This window comes from Eretmochelys imbricata, chromosome 9 (assembly GCF_965152235.1).
Source record: "Eretmochelys imbricata isolate rEreImb1 chromosome 9, rEreImb1.hap1, whole genome shotgun sequence".
NCBI lineage: Eukaryota > Metazoa > Chordata > Testudines > Cheloniidae > Eretmochelys > Eretmochelys imbricata.
In genome coordinates, this window is record NC_135580.1 from 55066660 (window position 1) to 55091502 (window position 24843).

The 24843-nt window shown below is 46.7% G+C and overlaps 1 protein-coding gene across 19 annotated transcripts in view; it reads right to left on the minus strand.

Annotated features, from left to right (window-relative positions):
• Nucleotides 1–24843, minus strand: part of FARP2 (FERM, ARH/RhoGEF and pleckstrin domain protein 2) — a 235941-nt gene that overhangs the window by 95316 nt on the left and 115782 nt on the right. For all 19 annotated transcript variants that reach the window (XR_013347034.1, XR_013347033.1, XR_013347035.1 and 16 more), the window contains 2 exons: nt 14698–14845; nt 1843–1938 (listed from right to left, as the gene is read on the minus strand). Coding sequence is in view for 13 of the 19 variants with exons in the window: in XM_077825588.1 (XP_077681714.1) it covers nt 1843–1938; nt 14698–14845 (244 nt within the window). In the remaining 6 variants the exon portion in view is untranslated. The remainder of the gene's footprint in view (nt 1–1842; nt 1939–14697; nt 14846–24843) is intronic.

The window sequence follows — 24843 nt, forward strand, 5'->3', positions numbered from 1 at the left end:
GCAAAAGACATATTAAACAACTCAGCCTTATTGATGCCATCAGTTATTAGCTCTCCTTCCCCACTAAGTAGAGGGCCTACACTTTGCTTAGTCTTTCACTTGCTTCTAATGTGTTTAAAGAACCTCTTCTTATTGGTTTTTATGTTCCTTTCTAAGTATAACTCATTTTGTGCCTAAGTCTTTCTGATTTTGTCCCTGATTTTGTTCATGTTATTCTTTGGTGCTCCTCCTTAGCGATTTGTCCATGTTTTCACTTTTTATAGGATTCCTTTTTGACCTTCAGGTCATTAAAGAGCTCCGGATAGAGCCATATTGGCCTCTTAGTAGTCTTCCTATCTTTCCTTTGCATCAGGATAGTTTGCAGTTGTAAGTTCAATATTGTCTCCTTAAGAAACTGCCAGCTATCCTGAACTCCTTTATCCCTTAGATTTTCTTCCCAGTTCTGAGTTTGTTAAAGTCTGCTTTTTTGAAGTCCATTGTCCTTATTCTGCTGCTCTCACTCCTTCCTTTTCTTAGGATCATGAAATCTATTATTTCATGACCATTTTCAAGCATACTGTCTTCCACTTTCAGATTCACTACTAATTCCTTCGTGTTGATCAGAATCAAGTCTCAAATGACTGTTTCCCTGGTTACTTCCTCCACTTTCTAAAACACGAATTTGTCCCTAATACGTTCCAAGAACTTTTTGGAAATGTATTTTGTCATACTACTTTTCAAACAGATGTCTGGGTAGTTAAAGTCTCCCGTTACTACCATGTCTCCAGTTTTGGATATTTCTGTTCATTCCCTTCCATGAAAAACCTACAGAAGAAAAAGGTTTACTGCAAAAATTTAGGGGGCTGTAAATTGGGGTAAACATGCCACATTCTCCCCTTTCATATGTGATTAGCAGTGGCGTGCAGGTGTAGTCTGTAATCTGGCAACCATGTGGAGCCCAGGAATCTGAAGCAAATTCTGGCCCCAAACCCTACAGATCTCCAAACATCTGCTGCAGGAGTGCCTGCTCTTTTATGAACCTCTCATACCCTTAACTCCAGCAATGGGCGGCATGACTCACACAGCTGCCACAACTACATACTACATAACACTCAGAAGTACATTAAAGCCACAGAAAAAAACTAGCAGCAAGCTGAAACAAGCAGCATTAGCTCCCAAGTGGAAATTTGCCCCATAATTGAGCTCCAAAGTTCTGGGCTCATGGTGTATAGAGTGTCTGCTCAGAAATTCTGACCCCTTATGACTGGCCATGCCTTCTTCAGTCTTGCATATTTGACAACACATGTCACTGTAAACAGGATTGGCCAGCACTTCACAGTTGGTGGTAGGCCTGCCTAACAGCCTCTCATCCTCATCACCCAATCCAAACAGACCTCTTTTGTAAACTTTTGTTTCTCTCCCCACCATGCAGCAAAGGGAGCACAAGGCCCCAAAACACTAGTTTTAGCTGTAGGCAAATTTACATCTGAAGCAAAAGTACTATAAGCAACACTCCTATTAAAAAGAAAATACACAGGAATTACATACTGAATAATTTACTCATAACTCTTGTTACTATTTGATATTTTAAAATACACTTGCTTATGTCTAATGAGGGCCAAGACAGATACAGGAAATGGAAAACCTTAAAAGAGAAAAGTAGGGACATTAAGGAGGTGGGGGGAGACCTTTACTACAATAACTGAAGGATGAAGCCAAAAAGTATCCTTTACGATAAAATCCACTTGCTTTACAAAAGGATACATCCACTTGCTTTACAAAATTATAGACTTAAGCATTTCTACTAACATTTAGAAGACTTCTTTCAAACAGTGCCATGGCTATAGGTATGACTAGACTTACATGGACTTCTGGGTGGAGCTTGATAAGAAACCTTTTTCTCTTGAAGCTTAATTTACGGACTTTAGACCAGTTGAAGGTGTTGATTTTTGTGGAACCCTAAATGAAAAACAAAATTATTTATGGCTAGCAAGAAATGTTTACACTGTCAAGTTGTATCTTAAACAGCAACAAATGTCCCTCCTTGCCCCCACAATTCATTGTAGTCAAATCTATTTTCAATTTATTCCTTTGATCAGGCTTTAGCTGCTTTGCAATATCATTCATAGATTAATAGAAAACATAGTCTTCAAGCAGATATTGAAGGACAATATCAGGTACTTTGTGGTATATATAAGTTTTAGATAGGTATTTTTGTTTTTTTGTAAATTTTCTGTTATTCATTCTACCCAAGGGCAACTCTACGAAATCCAATTTAACTGTTCACCTGGGTTGAGTTTCTCAGGTGCTATCAATATCTTCAGAAGTAGAAGTTAGTCATCTTGTGCAGTAACGATGCTTCTTCGAGATGTGTCCCCCTGTGGGTGGTCCACCATAGGTGTGTCTACATCCCTGCGCTGCTGATCGGAGAACTTCAGTAGCAGTGTCCATTGGGCCCGCACATGCACGATCTCTCCTTGTACTGTGCCATGAGCCTAGCCAGTGCGCACAGGCTAATCATCCTCAATGCCTTCTCAACCACCGAGTCATAAATGAGAACTCTGAATTAAAAGGGAGGAGAGCGGTTGTGGAGCACCCACAGAGGGACACATCTTGAAGAACCATCGTTACTGCACAAGGTGAGTAACTTCTTCTTCGAGTAGGATCTCGATGTGTGCTCCACTTTAGGTGACTCCCAAGCAGTACCCCTTTTGGAGGGCTGGGACTTCAGAGTCGGGTCAGTTACAGATGACAGTACTGTGATGGCGAAGATGGCATCGGAGGTGGAGTCCCCAGTGATTGTTTAGCGTTCTGCAAAAGTGTGTACTGATGCCCATGTCCCCACTCTGCAGATCTCTGTGATGGGGCATCCTTGAAAAAAGCAACAGATGAGGAGATCAATCTTGTGGAACGTGTACAGATCGGTGGTCGGGGCAGGAGGTCATGTTAAGAATTTGGTAGCACTGTCTGATGCAATTCAAGACTCACTTAATCATAGAATATCAGGGTTGGAAGGGACCTCAGGAGGTCATCTAGTCCAATCCCCTGCTCAAAGCAGGACCAAACCCCAATTTTTGCCTGGATCCCTAAATGGCCCCCTCAAGCATTGAACTCACAACCCTGGGTTTAACAGGCCAATGCTCAAACCACTGAGCTATCCCTCCCCATCCTCCTCTCCAGTGTATCTACCACTCCTCCCAGTTTAGTGTCATCTGGAAACTTGCTGAGGGTGCAATTAATCCCATCCTCCAGATCATTAATGAAGATATTGAACAAAACCGGCCCCAGGATCAACCCTTGGGGCACTCCGCTTGACACTGACTGCCAACTAGACATGGAGCCATTGATCACTACCCTTTGAGCCGGACAATCTAGCCAGCTTTCTATCCACCTTAGAGTCCATTCATCCAGCCCATACTTCTTTAACTTGCTGGCAAGAATACTGTGGGAGACCATGTCACAAGCTTTGCTAAAGTCAAGGAATAACACATCCACTGTTTTCCCCTCATCCACAGAGCCAGTTATCTCGTCATAGAAGGCAATTAGATTAGTCAAGCATGACTTGCCCTTGGTGAATCCGTGCTGACTGTTCCTCATCACTTTCCTCTCCTCTAAGTGCTTCAGAATTAATTCCTTGACAACCTGCTACACGATTTTTCCAGGGTCTGAGGTGAGGTTGACTGGCTTGTAATTCCCCAGATCCACCTTTTTCCCTTTTTTAAAGATGGGCACTACATTAGCCTTTTTCCAGTCGTCCGGGACCTCCCCCAATCGCCATGAATTTTCAAAGATAATGGCCAATGGCTTTGCAATCACATCCACCAACTCCGTTAGCACTCTCGGATGCAGTGCACCTGGCCCCATGGACTTGTGCTCGTCCAGATTTTCTAAATAGTCCCGAACCACTTTGTTCTCCACAGAGGGCTAGTGACCTCCTCCCCATGCTGTGCTGCCCAGGGCAGTAGTCTTGGAGCTGACCTTGTTTGTGAAGACAGAGGCAAAAAAAGCATTGAGTACATTAGCTTTTTCCACATCCTCTGTCACTAGGTTGCCTCCCTCATTCAGTAAGGGGACCATACTTTCCTTGACTTTCTTCTTGTTGCTAACATACCTGAAGAAACCATTCTTGTTACTCTTAACTTCTCTTGCTAGCTGCAACTCCAGGTGTGATTTGGCCTTCCTGATTTCACTCCTGCATGCCTGAGCAATATTTTTATATTCCTCCCTGGTCATTTGTCCAATCTTCCACTTCTTGTAAGCTTCTTTTTCGTGTTTAAGATCAGCAAGGATTTCACTGTTAAGTCAAGCTGGTCACCTGCCATATTTACTATTCTTTCTACACATCGGGATGGTTTGTTCCTGTGACCTCAATAAGGATTCTTTAAAATACAGCCAGCTCTCCTGGACTCCTTTCCCCCTCATGTTATTCTCCCAGGGGATCCTGACCATCAGTTCCCTGAGGGAGTCAAAGTCTGCTTTTCTGAAGTCCAGGGTCCGTATTCTGCTGCTCTCCTTTCTTCCCTGTGTCAGGATCCTGAACTCGACCATCTCATGGTCACTGCCTCCCAGGTTCCCATCCACTTTTGCTTCCCCTACTAATTCTTCCCAGTTTGTGAGCAGCAGGTCAAGAAGAGCTCTGCCCCTGGTTGGTTCCTCCAGCACTTGCACCAGGAAATTGTCCCCTACACTTTCCAAAAACAACTTGGATTGTTTGTGCATTGCTGTATTGGTCTCCCAGCAGATATCAGGGTGATTGGCCTGCAATCTAGTAACTTCCGTTAGTTGCCAGAAGAAAGCTTCGTCCACCTCATCCCCCTGGTCTGGTGCTCTATAGCAGACTCCCACCACGACATCACCTTTGTTGCTCACACTTCTAAGCTTAATCCAAAGACTCTCAGGTTTTTCTGTAGTTTCATACCGGAGCTCTGAGCAGTCATACTGTTCTCTTACATACAGTGCAACTCCCCCACCTTTTCTGCCCTGCCTGTCCTTCCTGAACAGTTTATATCCATCCATGACAGTACTCCAGTCATGTGAGTTATCCCACCAAGTCTCTGTGATTCCAATCACATCATAATTCCTTGACTGTGCCAGGACTTCCAGTTCTCCCTGCTTGTTTCCCAGGCTTCTTGTATTTGTGTATAGGCACTTGAGATAACTTGCTGATTGTCTCGCTTTCTCAGTATGAGGCAGGAGCCCTCCCCTCTTGCACTCTGCTGCTCGTGCTTCCACCCGGTATCCCACTTCCCCATTTACCTCAGGGCTTTGGTCTCCTTCTCCCGGTGAACCTAGTTTAAAGCCCTCCTCACTGGGTTAGCCAGCCTGCTTGCGAAGATGCTCTTAAGACTTAAGAGAATCTTTGGGCTGATATTGCTGAGCCCTTGGATCCTTCCACCACAGAGGTGAAAAGTCTAGGGGACTTCCTGAAGGCCTTTGTCCTATCAAGGTAGAAGGCCATGGCTCTCCTGACATCTGGGGAATGTAGTATAACCTCCCTATTGTCTTGGTGAGGCTTGGCGTAGAAGATTGGAAAGTGAATTGATTGATTCATGTGAAACAGGGAGGTTACCTTAGGGATGCATTTTGGATGCAGCCTGGGTAAAACCTTGTCTGGAAAGAATATTGTTTAAGGGGGATGCGCCATCAGAGCTGCTATCTCTCCTATTCTTCTGGCTGAGGTAATTGTTATCAGGAAGGCCGTTTTCACTGATAGGTATCTAAGCAAACAGGTGGCCACTGGTTCAAAGCGGGGGCCTAATCAGCCCTTTCTTAACCAGGTTTAGCTCCGACATAAGCGTAGGGAATCGAGTTTGAGGGAAGAGATTTATGATACCCTTAAGGAATCTTTTTGTGGTTGGGTGTGACAGCACCAATAAAAGGCTGTAATAGCTGATAGATGGACCCTAAGAGAGCTTAGGAATAATCCTGACTTTTTAAGGGTCAGAGCATAGACTAAAATATGTGGAAGAGTTACTGAGGCTGGAGAGATTTGTTGGGACATGCATCAAATCTGAAACCTGGACCATTTCTGACAGTAAGTACGTTGTGTGGAGGGCTTTGTACTGTGTAAACAGAACCTCCTGTACCTCCTTTAAGCGTGAACTTTCTAGGTGCTGGAACCAAGCAGGAGCCTGTGAAAGGAGGTGCAGATAGGTCAGGAGAGAGATCAGCGGACACATCGCAAGCTGTGTCAGGTTGGTATCTCTTAAGTCCTGAAGTCTAGGGCAGTCAGTCATAGAATCTTAGAACATCAGGGTTGGAGGGACCTCAGAAGGTCATCTAATCCAACCCCCTGCTCAAAGCAGGACCAATCCCCAATTTTTGACCCAGATCCCTAAACGGCCCCCTCAAGGATTGAACTCACAACCCTGGGTTTAGCAGGCCAATGCTCAAACCACTGAGCTATCCCTCCCCTCTGACCTGCGAGCCTTACTGCTGTCAGCCTAAGAACAGTATGGTAGACTGCTAGCAAAGTGGTATCGCAACCATGATCATCCCCCTACATTCTCCAAAGAGGAACAGGGTGAGCATACCCCCCGACAGGGCCCTAGGTCGCCCCTATGAATTCCAGGTGTTGCACTGGGGTAAGGTTTGATTTCTGGGTGTTGATCTGTAAAACCCAGTTGTGTGAACAAATGTATTGTAGTGTAGATGTCCTCTTCCAGAGATGGGGCTCTGAGGAGACAGATGTCCAGTTCTGAGTAAACCATTATCCCTTGCAAGCATAAGTGAACAGCTACCTCTGAGAGAACTTTGGAAAATATTCTTGGTGCTGATGACAGCCCAAAGGGGAGGACTCTGTATTGATAATGGTCGTGTCCCAGAGCGAACCTGAGAAATGGTCTGTGAGCTAGTAGGATCGAGATGTGAAAGTAGGCATCCTGGCAATCGAGGGACAAAAAAAATGGTTACTCACCTTCTCATAACTGTTCCTCTTTGAGATGTGTTGTTCATTTTCCTTTCCTATCAGGTGCGAGCGCACGTGCACGATGGCCAGAAGATTTTTCCCTTAGCAGCATCCGTCGGATCAGTCTGCGCGCCCTCTGGAGTCGTGCCCTTATGGCGCCTAGTATATAGCCCTGCTGACCCACCACCCCTTCAGTTTCATCTTGCCGGCTACTCTGCCAGAGGGGTAGAAGGGTGGGTATTGGAATGGACATGAACAACACATCTCGAACAACAACAGTTACGAGAAGGTGAGTAACCACTTTTTCTTCTTCGAGTGCTGTTCATATTGATCCCAGTCAGGTGACTCCCAAGCAAAATTAGGAGGTGGAGTAGGAGCTGTCCACTGACTCTGGCCTGTCTAGTAATTGCGTAGTGTGCAGCGAAAGTGTGTATCGATGACCATGTCGCCGCCCTGCAAATTTCCTGGGTGGGGACTTGGGCCAGGAAAACTGTTGATGAAGCTTGTGCTCTTGTAGAGTGCACCGTTATTGGGGGCACTGGGTTCCCTGTTAGATTATAGCACTCGGTAATGCAGGCCACAATCCATGATGAAATGCACTGTGTCGAAACAGGCTGGCCCTTCATTCTGTCTGCTACTGCGACAAAGAGCTGTACCTACTTCCTGAACGGTTTCGTCCTTTCTACTTAAAAAGCCAGCACTCTGCTGACGTCAAGGGCGTGGAGTCTCTGCTCCCTGCTACTCGCATGAGGCTTGGGGTAGAATACCAGGAGGAAAATTTCCTGGTTGATGTGGAACTGCGATACCACCTTCGGGAGGAAGGCCAGATGGGGTCTGAGCTGAATCTTGTCCTTAAAAAACACGGTGTAGGGAGGCTCGGACGTTAGAGCCCTAAGCTCAGACACCCTCCAGGCTGAAGTTATCGCCACCAGAAATGTGACCTTGTAGAAGAGGTAGAGCAGGAAGCATGCTGCTAGAGGCTCAAAGGTATGCCCCGTGAGCCTAGAGAGGACCAAGTTAAGATCCCAAGCCTTTCAGGAAGCGACTAACCAGGGGGTTAGCAAAAACCGAGCAGCCCTGTACCCCCAGGGGGAAAGCCGAGATGGCAGCCAGGCTTACTCTTATAGAAGATAAAGAGGAGACCTTCCTGCTTTAGGTGGAAAAATTAATCCAAATTTGGGGCACTGAGGCTAGCACCGGGGGAAAGTCTCGCTGAGCTGACCAGGCTGAAAATCTCTTCCACTTGTCCAGGTATGTGGCCCTAGTGGAGGGTTTCCTACTGCCCAAGAGAACCTGTCTGACTTGTTCTGAACAGGAGAGCTCGGATGGATTCAGCCACGGAGCCTCCAGGCTGTGAGATGCAGCGACTGCAGCTTCGGGCACTGGAGCCGCCCATGATCCTGTGTGAGAAGGTCCGGGAAAAATGGCAGGGTAATCGGGACTCCCACTGTTATGTCTAGGAGAGACGTGTACCAATGCTGGCGGAGCCAGGCTGGTGCTATGAGAATGACCTGAGCCCGGTCTCTGCAGATCTTGAGCAGGACCTTGTGGATGAGCGGTATGGGTGGGAAGGCGTATAGAAGGAGGAGGAACTCGTCCACTGTAGAGCCCAGACTGAGATTCTTGAAGGTGCAGAACTGCTGACACTTCCTGGCGAAGAGGTCGATCAGGGGACAGCCCCACCTCTGGAAGAGCGAAGATGCGACGTCTGAGTGAGGGGACCACTCGTGGCTGTGAAAAGATGTGCTGAGGCTGTCTGCCAGCTCATTTTTGACCCCTGGAAGGTACGACGCCTGTCGATCAACTGAGTGCTCTATACAAAAGTCCCATAACCTGAGGGCTTCCTGGCACAGGGGAGAGGAGCGTGCACCCCTGTTTGTTGATGTAGAACATCGCGGTTGTATTGTCCATCATGACTGATACACATCGACCTGCTAGATACGGGCAGAATGACTGACACGCTAGGCATACGCCCTGAGCTCCCTGACATTGATATGAAGACAGAGATCTGTCTGTGACCAGAAGCCCTGAGTCCTGTGGTCCCTCAGAAGAGTCCCCCTCCCAAATCTGACGCATCCGTTACTAGAGTCAGGGATGGTTGTGGGGCAGTGAAGGACTCCTGAGCACACCTGCTAAGCGTCCGTCCACCACAGGAGCGAGTCAAGGATGGGGCAAGGCAGGATCATGATCCTGTCCAAGCTGTCCCCGGCAGGTCTGTACACTGACGCAAGTCATGACTGAAGCGGCCGAAGCCTGAGTCTGGCGTGCTGAACCATGTATGTACAGGCCGCCATGTGGCCGAGTAGTTTGAGACAATTTCTCACGGTGGTGGTGGGGAACTGCCTGAGTCCCTGGATCATGGCATCGAGAGCCTGGAATCTCGCCTGTGGGAGGAATACTCTGACTTGAGTTGAGTCCAGAACCGCTCCTATGAACTCTATCCTCTGGACCGGGGATAGAGTCGATTTTGCCTCGTTCAGTAGGAGGCCCAGATTCTCGAAGGTGGCTCTGATGAATGCCACCTGAGCCCTGGATCGGCCTTTGATCAGCCAGTCATCGAGGTATGGGAACACCTGTACCTGACGTTTCCGCAGAAAGGCGGTGATGACTGCCATGCACTTGGTGAAGACTCGAGGTGCCGCTGACAGGCCAAAAGGGAGGACCATAAATTGGTAATGGGAACCGATTGTTGTTTTGCAGTATTACTATGTGAAAATACGCGTCCTTCAAGTCGAGGGTGGCATACCAGTCTGCTGGATCCAATGAAGGGTTAACGGAGGTCAAGGAGACCATGAGAAACCTGAGTTTCCTCATAAACTTGTTGAGGTCGTGCAGGTCCAGGATAGGCCTTAGACTGCCTTTGGCATTAGGAAATAGTGGGAATAGAAACCCTCGTCCCGGTGCTCCAGTGGAACCTCCTCCACAGCCCTTAGCGCTAGGAGCAATTGAACCTCCTGAATGAGAAGTTGCTTGTGAGAAGGGTCCCTGAAGAGGGATGGGGAAGGGGGGGAGGAAGGGAGGGAGGACACAGAATTGGATGGAGTATCCCCTCTCTACCGTGCGAAGCACCCAGCGGTCCAAAGTTATACGGGACCATGAACTGTAGAAAGGGGAGGAAAAGATAAGGCGGGGTGAATCCAGTCTCTGGTCTGGTGTGCTGTCCTCGATCGCACCCTCAAAATGTCGGTTTAGGGCCAGATGGAGGTTTGGGCAGGCCTTGATTAGCGGAGGGATGTTGTCTTCTCCTACCACTCCGGTTCCTCCTCCTAGAGTTGTCCTGGTGATTCTGCTGTTGGAACCTTTGAGGAGGTTGTGGAGGAAATGTCTGTGCTATGTGGTGGCGGTATGCAAGCCCAAGGATCTGAGGGTGGCTCGGGAATCTTTTAGGCTGTGGAGTCGTTTGTCTGTCTTCTCTGAAAACAGAGTCTCACCCTCAAATGGGAGGTCCTGAATCGTTTGTTGGACTTCATAGGGTAACCCTGAGACTTGCAACCAGCCCCCCACCATCGCATAGCCACTCCTGTCGCCATGACACTTGTGGCAGCGTCTGCAGCATCTAAGGCTGCCTGCAGTGAAGTGCGGAAGACTAATTTTCCTTCTTCCACCAAGGCGGTGAACTCTGACCGAGAGTCCAAAGGGACGAGTTCCATGAACTTAGCCGTGGAAGCACAGGTGTTATAAGAGTACCTGCTCACAATGGCCTGCTGGTTAGCAATATGGAGTTGTAGACTGCCAGTGGAGTAGATTTTTCTACCCACGAGGTCCAGACGTTTAGCGTCCCTATTCTTTGAGGAAGGATCTTGGAAACCTTGTCTCTCCAGCTGGTTAGTCGCATCGACAACCAATGAGTCTGGAGGTGGATGGGAGTAGAGATGCTCAAAGCCTCTGGAGGGGACGAAATACCGGCGCTCATTGCATTTGGCAGTGGGTGGCAGAGATGCCGGCATCTGCCATAGAGTTTTGGTGGTATCCACCACCATCTTTATAAGGGGTAACGCTACCCGCGAGGGCCCCAAGGGTGCTAGGATGTCCACCATGGGATCCATGTCCTCAACCACCTCCTGGGCCTTGATGCCCAAGCCTTGGACAGCCCTGCAGAGCAACTGCTGTAAAACTCTGTTCTCCTCTAACGCAGGGGCTATGGATGTCCCTGCCAATGCTTCATCCAGCAACGAGGAGGAGGAAGCGTGTGCCAGTGGTGGAAGTTCCCTACCGTCTGCCCCAGAGGGGTCACGTAATTCCTGGGGCAGCATCGGAGGAGGTGGTGCAGATAATGGTGCTGGGGCCGTAGGCGTCATAGCCAATGTCAGTGTCAGCATCAGTCTCACAGGAGGGAGCTGCATCAGCACACTCAAACGAGCTGCTGGGGTCGGGGGGCCCGGTCCTGAGATCGGCACCTGGGCCGTAGGTGCCTGTATCGAGGTCAACGTTGACAATGGTGCAGGAATGGGAGACGGGTGTGTCGATGTCGTGAAGGCCGGTGCCGAAGTCGAAGTCGAGCACAGTGCCGATGACAGTGCCGGAGGAAAAAGTGTTGGGAACGTAGGCACCAGGTGTGGATGCACAGCGGAAGGTGGTACATAAGTGGTGGAGGCAACTAAAGATGCCGCTGAGCGTAGACCCTGGGTTCCTCCCTGGCCCTAGTGATAAGCCCAGGGAGTCCAGAAGGGCCAATGAGGTGGGTTCTGCCACTGTGGAGGCCACACCTGATGCTCCCTTCTGTCTCTGCCTGACCTCACTCTATGGCTTCTGCTCCTACTTGGGAGCTATAGGAGTCAGGCTCTGACTCCGAGGTCTCAGACACTGAAGACCATGGAGGAGCCGATCCTTGGTGTTTCGAATGGCGAGAGCTCAGAGAGCAGGAAAGCTCTCTGTCGGAGTGTGCAGGTGCCGATGGACAAGGTGAAGGGGCGTGCCTCGATATCCCTTTCCCTTAGAATGCACCAAAGGACAGGGCTCTGTCGGCGTTGAGGGTTCCTCCCTGGTAGGCGAGAATGGTGCTGTCAGGTGGAGGAGATCTCTGGTGGCCTGGTACGCTTCCGGCATGGACGGGAGCTGAAGCTGCTGTGTAAGGTGCCGGAGATTGAGGTGGGGCCAGACTCGACTGCCTTACCTGGACAGGAGTCGACAAAGCCTCGGAAGGAGACGCTGAGGAGAGGCCCGCCTCGGGTTGCACTTCTCAAGGCTTAGCCGGAGAATGGTCATCCGGCTTTTTCTTCTTTTGAGGCACCGGTGAATGGCAGCGGTGCCTACTATCAGAATGAATCATAGAATATCAGGATTGGAAGGGACCTCCGGAGGTCATCTAGTCCAACCCCCTGCTCAAAGCAGGACCAACCCCCAATTTTTGCCCCAAATCCCTAAATGGCCCCCTCAAGGATTGAACTCACAACCCTGGGTTTAGCAGGCCAATGCTCAAACCACTGAGCTATCCCTCCCCCCACCGATGTGGCGGTGCCGAGCGTCCCTGGAGGAGTCCTTCCTTGGTGCCGAAGTTGCTGATGGCGCCGGGGCGTTCCGCGTCGAGGACGACGCCGTCGGGATCGGGTCTCTCGAGCCCGGGTCAGAGTGGGGGCGCAAGGCTGCCTCCATGACGATCACCTTCAGCTGCTGTTCCCATTCTTTAAGCATTCTCAGGCAGAACTCACAGCAGATCTTGCAACGATCTTTCTGATGAGTCTCCCCCAGGCACCAAAGACACGATGAGTGCGGATGACTCTGAGGCATGCACTTGGCTCAAGCCGCACAGTTCTTAAATCCTGGGGACCGTGGCATGCCACGGCGCTGGGGCCAGAGTGGTTGGTGGGAAACCCCCAACTACTATACTATGCTAAACTTTAAACTGGTACTACTAACAACTAACTAACTATATACACAGAATAACGAAGAAAACTTGCTGAGCAAAAGCCAAGGGAAGTTCCAGCCACTGTCACCGGCGGTAAGAACGAACTGAAGGGGTGGCAGATCAGCAGGGCTATATATTAGACGCCATAAGGGCGCGATTCCAGGGGGTGCCGAGGCCGACCCGATGGATGCTGCTAAGGGAAAAATCTTCTGGCCATCATGCACGTGCGCGCGCACACACCTGATTGGAATTGACATGAACAAGCACTCGAAGAAGAATCCAGTCTCCCTTTTCCAATGTTGGAATGATTGTTGATAAGGTACCCTATCTTGAACTTCTGAGCCTTGACAAACTTGTTGAGAGCTCTGAGATCCAATATGAGTCTCCAACCTCCCTTTCTTTTGGATATTAGGAAGTAATGAGGGGAGAACCCCTTGCCTCTCAGATGCTATGAGACTGGTTCTATGACCCCTAACTGGAGGAAGCAATCTATCTCCAGTCGTAGTAACTCTTGTGAGAAGGGTCCCTGAATAGGGTCGGGGAAAGGGGTTGTGGAGGAGTTATGGAGGTGAAGTGACTGGAGTACCCAGATCGGATGATCTCTAAAACCCATCAGTCCGACGTTATGCATTCCCAGGCACTGCAGAACACTGCCGATCATGGGCCAAATGGGTATACAACCATAGGTGGTTGCATCAGTTGTAGCGAGTCGTCTCGTGGCGCCTCGACCTGCCCGTCAAAAGGGGTGTTTATATGCGGTTGGTTGGGATGCGGTTTACAGGCCAGACAGTTTGCGCTTCAGGAATTTCCCATTCTTCCTCTGTGGTTCGTAATGGCGCTGAGGTTAATACTGAGCCGCATATGGTCTCTCCTGAGACTGGGGACTAAAATGCCTCTTTTCCTCCAGTGTACAGATTACCTGCAACCTCAGGATAGCCATGGAATCCTTTAGGATATGAAGGGAGGCGTTGGTCTTTTTGGTGAAGAGCTTCGTACCCTCAAAAGGGAGATCTTCCACCATAGACCGCACCTCTTTCAGGAATCCTGATAAGTGGAGCCATGATGCTCATTGCATCACCATCGCCATGGAGATGGACCTAGCTGCTGTGTTGGTGGCATTGAGGGCCGATTGTAGAGATGTTTTTGCTACTAATTTTCCCTCTTCTATGATGGCTTTAAAGGATTGCCGGTGTCCCTTGAGCAGTTTGTCAGTAAAGTCATTGAGTTTGTAAATGCCCACGCACTGTGTCTAGCCTGGTGGTGCGGCATGAGGGGAGACAATGCATGTGCGGGACCAATAGACACAGCTACCAAAGTTCTCTAATCAGCAGCACAGGGAAGTAGACACACCTACAGTGGAGCACCCATAGAATCATAGAATATCAGGGTTAGAAGGGACCTCAGGAGGTCATCTAGTCCAACCGTCTGCTCAAAGCATAGGGCCATATGAGCAAATGCTGAAGGAACTGGATATGTTTAATTTGGAAAAAGAGGAGATTAAGGGGGGACATGATAGCCGTCTTCAAATACTTGAAAAGCTGCCATAAAAAAGATGGAGAAAGGTTCTTCTCTCTTGCCACAGAGGGCAGCACAAGAGGCAATGGGTTCAAACTACAGCATAGCAGATTTAGATTAAATCTCAGGGAAAACTTCCTAACTGTAAGAACAGTAGGACAATGGGAACAGACTGCCAAGGGTGGTTGTAGCAGCTCCTTCACTGGAAGTTTTCAAAAGGAGGCTGGATAGCCATCTGTCCTGGATGGTTTAGAGACAACAAATCCTGCATCTTGGCAGAGGGTTAGACAGCTTGACCCTTGTGGTCCCTTCTGACCCTACAGTTCTTTGATTTAAGGTCAGCTATTAAAAAAAGTCAGAAGAGCTTTGAAGATTAAAGTTACTGACAGTTACTTAAGGAATTATAATCAAAAGGAAGATGTACTTATCTGGTGTCATTTCCCCAACCTACCTGGAATACTAGTATGCCCATGTGTGAAACAGCCAGGTTAATTTTCGACCCCTCACGGTCAGATGCAAGGTGAAATCTAAGGCCATACATCTCCAGTTTCCGAGCAATTTCAAGCACCTGGAAATCTGACTCAGCAGGAGTTTGGCCCCTCCAGTGAGGAACAAAAGCATAAAAATACACAATATTAAAAACAACATGATGTTATAATACTTCCAAAGGGTCCAAAGTAATTAATCTATATGTCCAGAACTAAGCAATAATTTTCTGCCTAATTTACATTGACAATTTCACTCCATAAAAGTATTACTGCTACCTTTGAAATATGACTAACAAAATATATCTGGGAGAAACTGATACAGAGAAGCAATTGAAAACTGGTATGAAGGTTATCTGATTCAAAACCCAGAAAGAGGTCAATAGATCACTGTCCAAACAGGAATCCTGTTCAGTTTTTATTTCCTGCTTAGGTATACATCGATATACCCAGAAAACAAGGGGGAAGTTGAGAATATTGCAAAACAGCATGACAGAAACACAGCAAATGTTGCAACAACACAGGACAATCTAAAATGGGATTATAAAATCAGATTAGAATTATCCAGATAACATTGTATGAAATTAAGTATCCAGTACATTCGAAGCATATGCACTTCATTTTAAAAAAAATCTAGGAAAACTTAATATAATCAGACCCTATGCATTCCATGATTCTATGGTCGTAGCATTTACCCACTGCCACAGAACTGTAATCCAAACCCCTAGGTCTCTCTTTTAAAAATATCACATTTATACCCCTTACAGTTGCTTACACAATGGTGAAAACCAATGGGGTTTGCAAACTTTCTGAGTTTGCAAAGAGCCTGAAATAATAGTTCAGAGAGGTGTGACTTGCCCTCAGGACTTGCCATCAGACTTCATGATGCCACAGTCACAGAATTCAGCACGTTTTTTGCTATAGAATTTGTCAGTTTCCTGCATCCATACATCTGACATTCCCCCCGATCTTCCTGCACTGCCAAAACATGCCTGCACCTTCTCTTGTTTTCCATCTTTCCCCACCTGGGGAAATCAACTGGATTTCAGCATACCCTTCTATAGAGCACAGCAGCAGGGCAGCAGGAAAACAAGTCAAGTCTATCTTGCTGACAGGGACTGGGTGGAACCTGAAGTGTAGACTGTCCAGCTGAGCTTCCCAGGATGAACACCACAATAGACAGACAATACCCCAGGAGCAGAGAAGATGAGATACTGAAGCTGGCTTCAAGATCACCATTTCCATGATACATACTGAGGTAAGGAGCTATTGAGCAAGGCCACCTGGACAATATTTTAACTGCTGAGACCCATAGATGTGGACTGCCCAGAAAACAGTGAAAAACACAAGCTTCAAAAGTAACCCTTGCTGAAAATAATGACTGCCAAATTTACATCAAATTAGTGTTTTCAACTGTAAGTCATAGTTGTTTGTGAGTTTGAGGGTGACAACCCTCATGGAGATGGGAATTGAGGATATTTCACAAAGCCAGAATAAAAAGAACATTGCCATGGAATTTAGGAGTTCTTGCCACACAATTTAGTCCCACAGTGCTGCAGAATACACAAAGGTCTGATTATAATAGGAGTTTGGTGTAACTGGCTGACAAAGGCAACCTCAAAATTTAGAGGTTCGGCAACATAACACTATACTAAAAGATCCCACAATGATTACTATAGCACTATTTCTGATCAAGTGCGGTCTTTGCCATATACATTAGTGCACTGAATATAAAAAAGGCAACAAATGGAATTTTTCATACAACAGTTTAATGGAAGGAAACTGGATGATGGAGGAAGGGTAGGGGGCTGGGAAAAAGTAAAGGAACTAAGCAATTTTTGCTTAGAACTGACTAGCCTCAACACAGGCTGGATTTATGTATGCCATGTTAAAACGCTCTTTCAGAATTTTTTTTTCCCAGGGAACAGCTCTCCCCCCATAATAGATATTTAATTCCTTTAGAATAGACCATATGCTATTTAGGGTATGATCTGTCTATTTTTGTGTACTATCCTATGCCAAGTGTAACATGAGCATTAAATAAATGAATAGCATTAAATAAATGAATAATATTTTCCTGCAATACCCTTTCCTTATTCTAGCCTTTTTTCTTAAAGATGCCTACTCCTAACAGTTTATAGAGTTACCATTAAGACCAGATATCTTTGTTCTATTTCTAAAAAGTACAGTTTTTCTGTTGAACATGTTCAGATGAATTATTAATAATTAAAGTAGAATTTATGGAAATAGGGACCTCTTAACTGCATGTATGGACCATCTTTAAAATTAATACAAGTACAACCACAGAACCCATTCAGAATGCAATCCTTTTAAATATGAAAAAGTACTGCAGGTATCATGATTCTCTGACTTTTACAACTGGTTACATACTGGAAAATCATTGTGCTACACAGGTTCTGGGTGAGTATGAGGTGGTTAAAACATTCAGTCTATTTTCTACTTCTTTATTCTGTATTGACTTTGAAAAAATATCAATCTTCAAAATGGAAAATCATGAAAAGATTTTTTCCCAACTACAAAAATTTCAGGGGTTCAAAAGGAGTTCAATATTTTCAAAGATTTAGTCTATATTGTGTTTTTCATCAAATTTGGGTATGATGTAGCCAAATAAACTTTATATACAAAGTATAATTACAACAGTATGACTTTTGTGAGCAGATAAGGCCAAAGTTGCATCTCTGTGGGATAAGTGATAAAAGGTTGGAAATGTAAATTTTGGCCATAAATTCACAAGTTACCCAACTTCAAGCTTAGTGTGTACAACACAATGGGCCAAACTCATTCCTGGTGTAATGCCACAATCTCAGAAAGAGGATGTTAGGGCTTCATGTGGTAAAAAATAAAATTACAGAAATGTGGTTACAACATGGTGGCTGAAGAATTTGGAATACTGTATATCCAATAAAACTTCTAGGCACAAACTCAGGTGAGTAACTTGAGTACTATTTTATTACGTATAAAAACCGCCAGAGTTTAACTATTCAAATTTATCTAATAAAGTTAAGAGCACAATACTTGTCAGAAATAATAGAATTTTTAAAAAATTGCCTGCACCTACAATAGAAGGAACTTTCTAAAGTGGTTTCAGAGTAGCAGCCATGTTAGTCTGTATCCGCAAAAAGAAAAGGAGTACTTGTGGCACCTTAGAGACTAACAAATTTATTTGAGCATAAGCTTTCGTGAGCTACAGCTCACTTCATCGGATGCATTCAGTGGAAAATACAGTGGGGAGATTTATATACACAGAGAACATGAAACAATGGGTGTTACCATACACACTGTAACAAGAGTGATCAGGTAAGGTGAGCTATTACCAGCATAGGAGACCGGGGGAGGGTGAGGGGGAGCTTTTGTAGTGATAATCAAGGTGGGCCATTTCCAGCAGTTGACAAGAACGTCTGAGGAACAGTGGGGGGGAATAAACATGGGGAAATAGTTTTACTTTGTGTAATGACACATCCCCTCCCAGTCTTTATTCAAGCCTAAGTTAATTGTATCCAGTTTGCAAATTAATTCCAATTCAGCAGTCTCCTGTTGGAGTCTGTTTTTGAAGTTTTTTTGTTGAATAATTGCCACTTTTAGGTCTGTAGTCAAGTGACCAAAGAGACTGAAGTGTTCTCCGACTGGTTTTTGAATGTTATAATTCTTGACGTCTGATCTGTGTCCATTTATTCTTTTACGTAGAGACTGTCCAGTTTGACCAATGTACATGGCAGAGGGGCATTGCTGGCACGTGATGGCATATATCACATTGGTAGATGTGCAGGTGAACGAGCCTCTGATAGTGTGGCTGATGTGATTAGGCCCTATGATGGTGTCCCCTGAATAGATATGTGGACACAGTTGGCAACGGGCTGTGTTGCAAGGATAGGTTCCTGGGCTAGTGTTTTTGTTGTGTGGTGTGCGGTTGCTATTTGCTTCAGGTTGGGGGGCTGTCTGTAAGCAAGGACTGGCCTGTCTCCCAAGATCCCAAGTGAGAGTGATGGGTTGTCCTTCAGGATAGGTTGTAGATCCTTGATGATGCGTTGGAGAGGTTTTGGTTGGTGGCTGCAGGTGATGGCTAGTGGCGTTCTGTTATTTTCTTTGTTGGGCCTGTCCTGTAGTAGGTAACTTCTGGGTACTCTTCTGGCTCTGTCAATCTGTTTCTTCACTTTATCAGGTGGGTATTGTAGTTGTAAGAACGCTTGATAGAGATCTTGTAGGTGTTTGTCTCTGACTGAGGGATTGGAGCAAATGCAAGATCCGAAGTTGAACACTTTATATTCTAGTATACCTAAGGACCCCAAACAGGGATTACACTTCTCTTGTACTACGCATTATACATTATACAAACAACACAAGGACAGTTCCTGCCTCACACAGTTCACAATTTAGGATTTGAACAACACTCAATAAGTGATGTGGTAAACCCAGGACAAACAGCTACAAAGCTGGGGGGGGGGGGGGAAATCCGCCCCAGAATGTTCAAAGGCCCCTCCCTATCCACTGAGGAGAGGTGACCACAGGTTAATAAGGTTCAGATGAAAAGTGGTTGCTAGAGAACCAGTTGGATTCAGCTGACTCCAACTGCTTGAGCCCTTTTAAAACCCTCCCCTGTTAGGAAAGGGGGGGGAGTGAGGAAAGCAGGGAAGCTGCCAGTAGGCTGGGTGCAGCAAGACACCGAACCTTTCCACGAAGGGAGGCTGCATTCCCTCCCCAGAAGGGAAAGGAAAACAGACACAAGGAACTGATTGAGGAAAGGTATAGCCTGACCTTGTACCAACTAGAAGGACTGTCTTGCCCAAAGCTGTGTCTCCAAGGCTAAAAAGAACTGAGCCTGCTGAGGTGAACAAGATACTTTGCCACATGCAATTTCTAAATATGCAATGCTTTTGCCTCTTCAAGCCATAAAATCTAAATTAATTGTAGGTTTTAAAAACTATATAAAGCAGAGGACACTTATCAGTATCTGGGTTTGACTTTGATCTTCCCCATTACTGTATGGATGTTGTGATAATAATAAATATTGTCTACATATGGATACAGCTGTAAGGAAACCTTGCATTGAGACCTTCTGTCCTGAAGGCAGTTCTTGTTGGAAATTACTTTTAATTGGCAGGTTGTCATCCATTGACTTGGGGAACCCTAAGTAGATTTATCTACTTAATGGATGAACAAAATTAGACCAGATTGTTTTCAGACCAGTCTGTGCAGATTAGTCTACAGCTAACGTCTGAGGATAATTACTTTTAAACTGCTTCTCATTTGTAAATGTTTTCTGTGCAGTGTGAGCTGCTTGTCTTCATTCTGAGTTTTCCCCACTCTCCAAATGCAAACAGATGGACATCATACCAAAAGGACTGAAGGTAAAAAAATCCATTACAGTCTACATACCACACAGACTATGCTGACAGCTTGTGCCGCACATTCTCAAAGAAACTGCGGAACCACCTGATCAACATCCTCTACAGCACACAGGGAGAGATTAAGAATGAGCTCTCAAAACTGGATACCCTCATAAAAAAACAACCTTCCACACAAACTTCCTCATGGCTGGACTTTACAAAAACTAGACAAGCCATTTACAACACACACTTTGCTTCTCTACAAAAGAAAAAGGACACTAAACTATCTAAACTACTACATGCCACAAGGGGCCACAACAGTGGTTCCCTTAACCCACCCAGCAATATTGTTAATCTATCCAACTATACTCTTAGCCCAGCAGAAGAATCTGTCCTATCAGTGCCAGGCCTGCCCTAGAGCAAAATAGTGGACATTTGTGATTTGTCGCTGAGGCGAAAAGGTCAATTACTGAGTGACCCCATTTTTGGAATATTGTGTCGAGAACACTGTCGTGGATTTCCCACTCATGTTCCTGTGAGAAGTGCCTGCTGAGGTGGTCAGCTGCAGTGTTTGGGCACCCTGGTAGGAATGATGCTGCAATGTTTATATTGTTGCGGATGAGGAGTTCCATAAATTCATGGCTTCTACGCATAGCAAGTAAGACCTGGCTCCTCCTTGGCGATTGATGTAAAACATGCACGCCACATTGTCGGAGAGAATAGAGATTGAGGTTTCGCGTATGAGTGGGAGGAAGTGTCGGCATGCATTGTGTACCACGCGGAGTTCCAGGAGATTGATATGTAGTCGGGTTTCCGTCACAGACCACTTGCCTTGTACACTGTGGTGACCCAAGTGGGCACCCCAACCTATCAGGGAGGCATCTGTTGTAATAGTCACTGATGGGGGGTCTTGTTGAAAGGGAACCCTGGAGCATACATTCCCTGGCTGTGTCCACCATTGTAGGGAAAGGATAACCCTTGGTGGTAGTGTCACACGTCTGTTGAGAGAGAGTTTGCTGGGTGCATAGACTGTGCTCAACCAGTGCTGCAGATAGCGCATATGGAGTCTGGCATACTTTGCTACAAAAGTCGTAGCTGCCATATGTCTCAGAATCTGAAGGCATGTCCTCACTGAAGTTTGTGGGCTGATGGTCACCGTGTAAATAAGATGGGTCAATGTAGTGAATCTGTGGTTTGGCAACATTGCCTTGGCTTGTATGGAGTCTAGGTCAGCTCCGATAAACTCCAATCGCTGGGTTGGTTCCGGGGTGGATTTCTTTTCGTTTATCTGTAGACCTAGCTGGTGAAACAGGTCTATTGTGGTTTTCAGCATGCCTGCCGTTTCTTGTCAGTTGGCACCCCTGAGAAGGCAATCGTCCAAATAGGGGAAGATTATGATTCCTTTGTTTCATAAATGTGCTGCTACTACCGCGTTTTTGAGAATACGGGGGGAGCAGTGGACAGTCCGAAGGGAAGGACCTGTATTGGTAGTGGTTGGGTCCTACTGTGAACCTCAGGAACCGTCTGTGGGCAGGATGTATTGTAATACAGAAGTATGCATCTTGGAGGTCGAGGGCTGCAAACCAGTACCGCGCATCTAGCGCTGGGATTATTGTGGCCAGAGTGACCATTTTGAACCTGTGGTTGAGTACGAACCTGTTGAGTTTTCAGAGATCTAAGATTGGTCTCCATCCCCCTCCTTTCTTCTCTGTCAGGAAATATTTGGAATAAAAACCCCTCCCTGGTTCTTCAGCACACAGCAGTAGGAGGTGGTCTACTTCCTGTTGCAGAAGGTGCTTGTGAGAGGGGCCCTGAAGAGGGACAGGGAAGGATGGAGGGTAGGGGAGATGGCTGTGAAAGGAATGGTGTCGCAAGACTGTATGATCTCCAAAACCCATGGATCTGTGGTTATTGCAGCCCAGGCATGGTAAAATGGACATAGGCAGTGACCAAAATTGTGGGATGGGGTATCTGTTAGCGCTACAGGTGTGGGGAGGTCGTGCATACCCTCAACCAAGACTTCAAAATTGTGGCTTAGCTGTAGATGGACGAGGCCTGGTTCTGTGGAGCTCATCGTCTCTGAGCCCGTTGTTTGGATCTGTTCTGAGTGAAGTATCATGGTTGTTGATGGTTAAACGAGGTGTCTCATGACTTCTGGTATGGTGTAAAGTGAGGGCGTTTGTCAGGCGGTGGGTATATGCCTTGTGTATGCAGTGTCACACAGGTGGCCTTCATGGTATGGAGCACATCATCTGTTTGAGACGAGAAAAATTTCTCTCTATTGAAGGGGAGGTTCTCCACTTTTAGCTGTAGTTCTTTTGGAATTCCCGAAGCCTGCAACCATGCTGTTCTTCTCATAACCACAGCTGTTGCGGTTGTTCGGGCAGTTGTGTCCACTACATTTATTGAGGCTTGCAGCGCTGTGCGGGCTATTAACTGACCGTCGTTGATAATGGCGTTGAGTTGAGGACGTTTATGCTCGGGGAGGTCCTCCATGAGCTCTTTTATTTTACTATAGTTAGAGTAGTTGTAATTTGCTAGTAGAGCAGAATCGTTGGCAACTCTAAGCAAAAGAGTGGGTGACGAGTAAACTTTCCGCCCAAAGAAGTCCATCTCTTGTGTTCTTTATCTTGCAGTGAGGAGCGGATATGAGGCTGTTTCCTGTGCTGATTGGAAGCGTCTACTACTAGAGAACAGGCTTGAGGATGTGAAAACAAAAATTCCATGCCTTTGGCTGGAATGAAGTATTTTCTGTCAGCCCTTTTGTTGGTGGGTGGTGCCAATGCCAGTGTTTGCCATACTACTTTCACAGGCTCTATTATAGCCTCATCCATGGGGAGGGCAATCTTGGTCGATGATGCCGGTTGTAAGATTTTTAACAACTTATGTTGTTTCTCCTGCACTTCATGTAAGGCAATTTCTTGGCTGTTTGCTACTCTTCTGAAGAGTTCTTGGAACTGTTTGAAGTCATCTGGTGTCGTAGGGGTGGACGGTGTCACCACTTCGTCTGGTGCAGAAGATGAGTGTGGGGCAGGTGGTGAATCATCCAGGTCTGCCTGTGATAGTATCTCTTCCTCTTCTATCTCGTCTCAGGGGGGTCAGAGGTTTCTCTATGTGGTAATGATGGGTGTACTCTGGAACCTCTTGTTGCTGAGGAAGGGGGACCAGAATAGGGGTTCTGGTATGTGGGCCAAGGACCCCACTGTGGCCACTGCATGGGGTAAGGTGGTAACGGGTAAGATCAGTGCTGCGCATACCAGGGCTGTGAATGCTCAGAGGGATGAGGCTTAGGCTTCACAGCATTCCATGTAGGTCTCATCTGTGATGGAGATGAACGTTGAGAGGAGAAGCGGTTGTCCTGCACATCTCCTTCCTCACCACTTTGCATGGAGAGTGGTGGAAGAGATGAAGGATGGTACCGTGCTATGTAGCTCGGGGAGTGTTCGGTGCCAAGCAGTGGTGACTGCGGTGCTGAAGAAACTGCTATGACAGCAGGACGCAGGAGTTGTGCTGGTCCCACCTTGCAGTTGCAACCAAGCATTGGAGCGCTGGATTCGGCTTGTTAGGCGGCAGCAAGTCTTGGGTCAGTGCCAGTGGCGGCAGCATTGATCGCAGTGCCGCTGCCTGTGCCATGCTCTGCACCGGGGTAGTCGGTGCCGTGGAGGAGACTAGACATCTTAACTCCAGTGTTGTGCATTGGGGCTCAGGGTCCACTGAGGGACGGTGTCGGAGGAGCCCGGTGCCTCATAAGTGCTCACCCTGGATGAGTAGAGCACTGAGGGTAAACACCTCGCTGGGGAAGCTCTCTTTTTCTGAGGAACCCTTGCTCGAGAGGTCGAGGCTCGCTTCCTGACAGTTTTGGAAGTCGGAGCCTTATCAGAGCTCAGGGATCTCGGTTTATGAGACTCCCCGGAGGACGTCTCTTGCAGAGGTTAAAGGGATTTCTCCAGCAGAAGCATTTTCAAGCAGAGATCCATGTCACGTCTTGCCTTTGTTATTAACTTGGTGCAATGTTTGCATTTCTGGGAGATATGAGTTTCTCCCAGACGGCGAATGCAGGATGTGTGGCCGTCAGAGACCGGCATCGTTTCACAGCAGGAGTCACACTTTTAAAATCCTGTTGAGCCTAGCATGACTGCAGTTAAGCCTCTCCCACCTCTCAAGAGATAAGGGTGGGAGTTAATTGTAATGGTAAACTGGAGAAACTGTTCCAAAACAGGGAGTTAAGGAAAGAAAAAGTCTTCTTCTTTCTTCTCTTTTCCTTTTCTTTTCCTGCTTTCAACTACCTAAAAGGGGGTTCCAAAGAGGATGGATCTAGACTGTTCTCAGTGGTAGCTGATGACAGAACAAGGAGTAATGGTCTCAAGTTGCAGTGGGGGAGGTTTAGTTTGGATATTAGGAAAAACTTTTTCACTAGGAGGGTGGTGAAACACTGGGATGCGTTACCTAGGGAGGTGGTGGAATCTCCTTCCTTAGATATTTTTAAGGTCAGGCTTGACAAAGACCTGGCTGGGATGATTTAGTTGGGGACTGGTCCTGCTTTGAGCAGGGGCTTGGACTAGATGACCTCCTGAGGTCCCTTCCAACCCTGATATTCTATGATTCTCCTTTTTTTTTTTTTTTTTTTTTTTTTAAAGAAAAACCTCTAAGAGGAACTAAGGAAACTATGTAACTATGTATGGACTCAGACTAACTAAACAATGTACTAAGTATAGACTACAAAGAAGTTCCTACGTAACTTTTTTTTTTCCCCAGAAAGTATCAGAG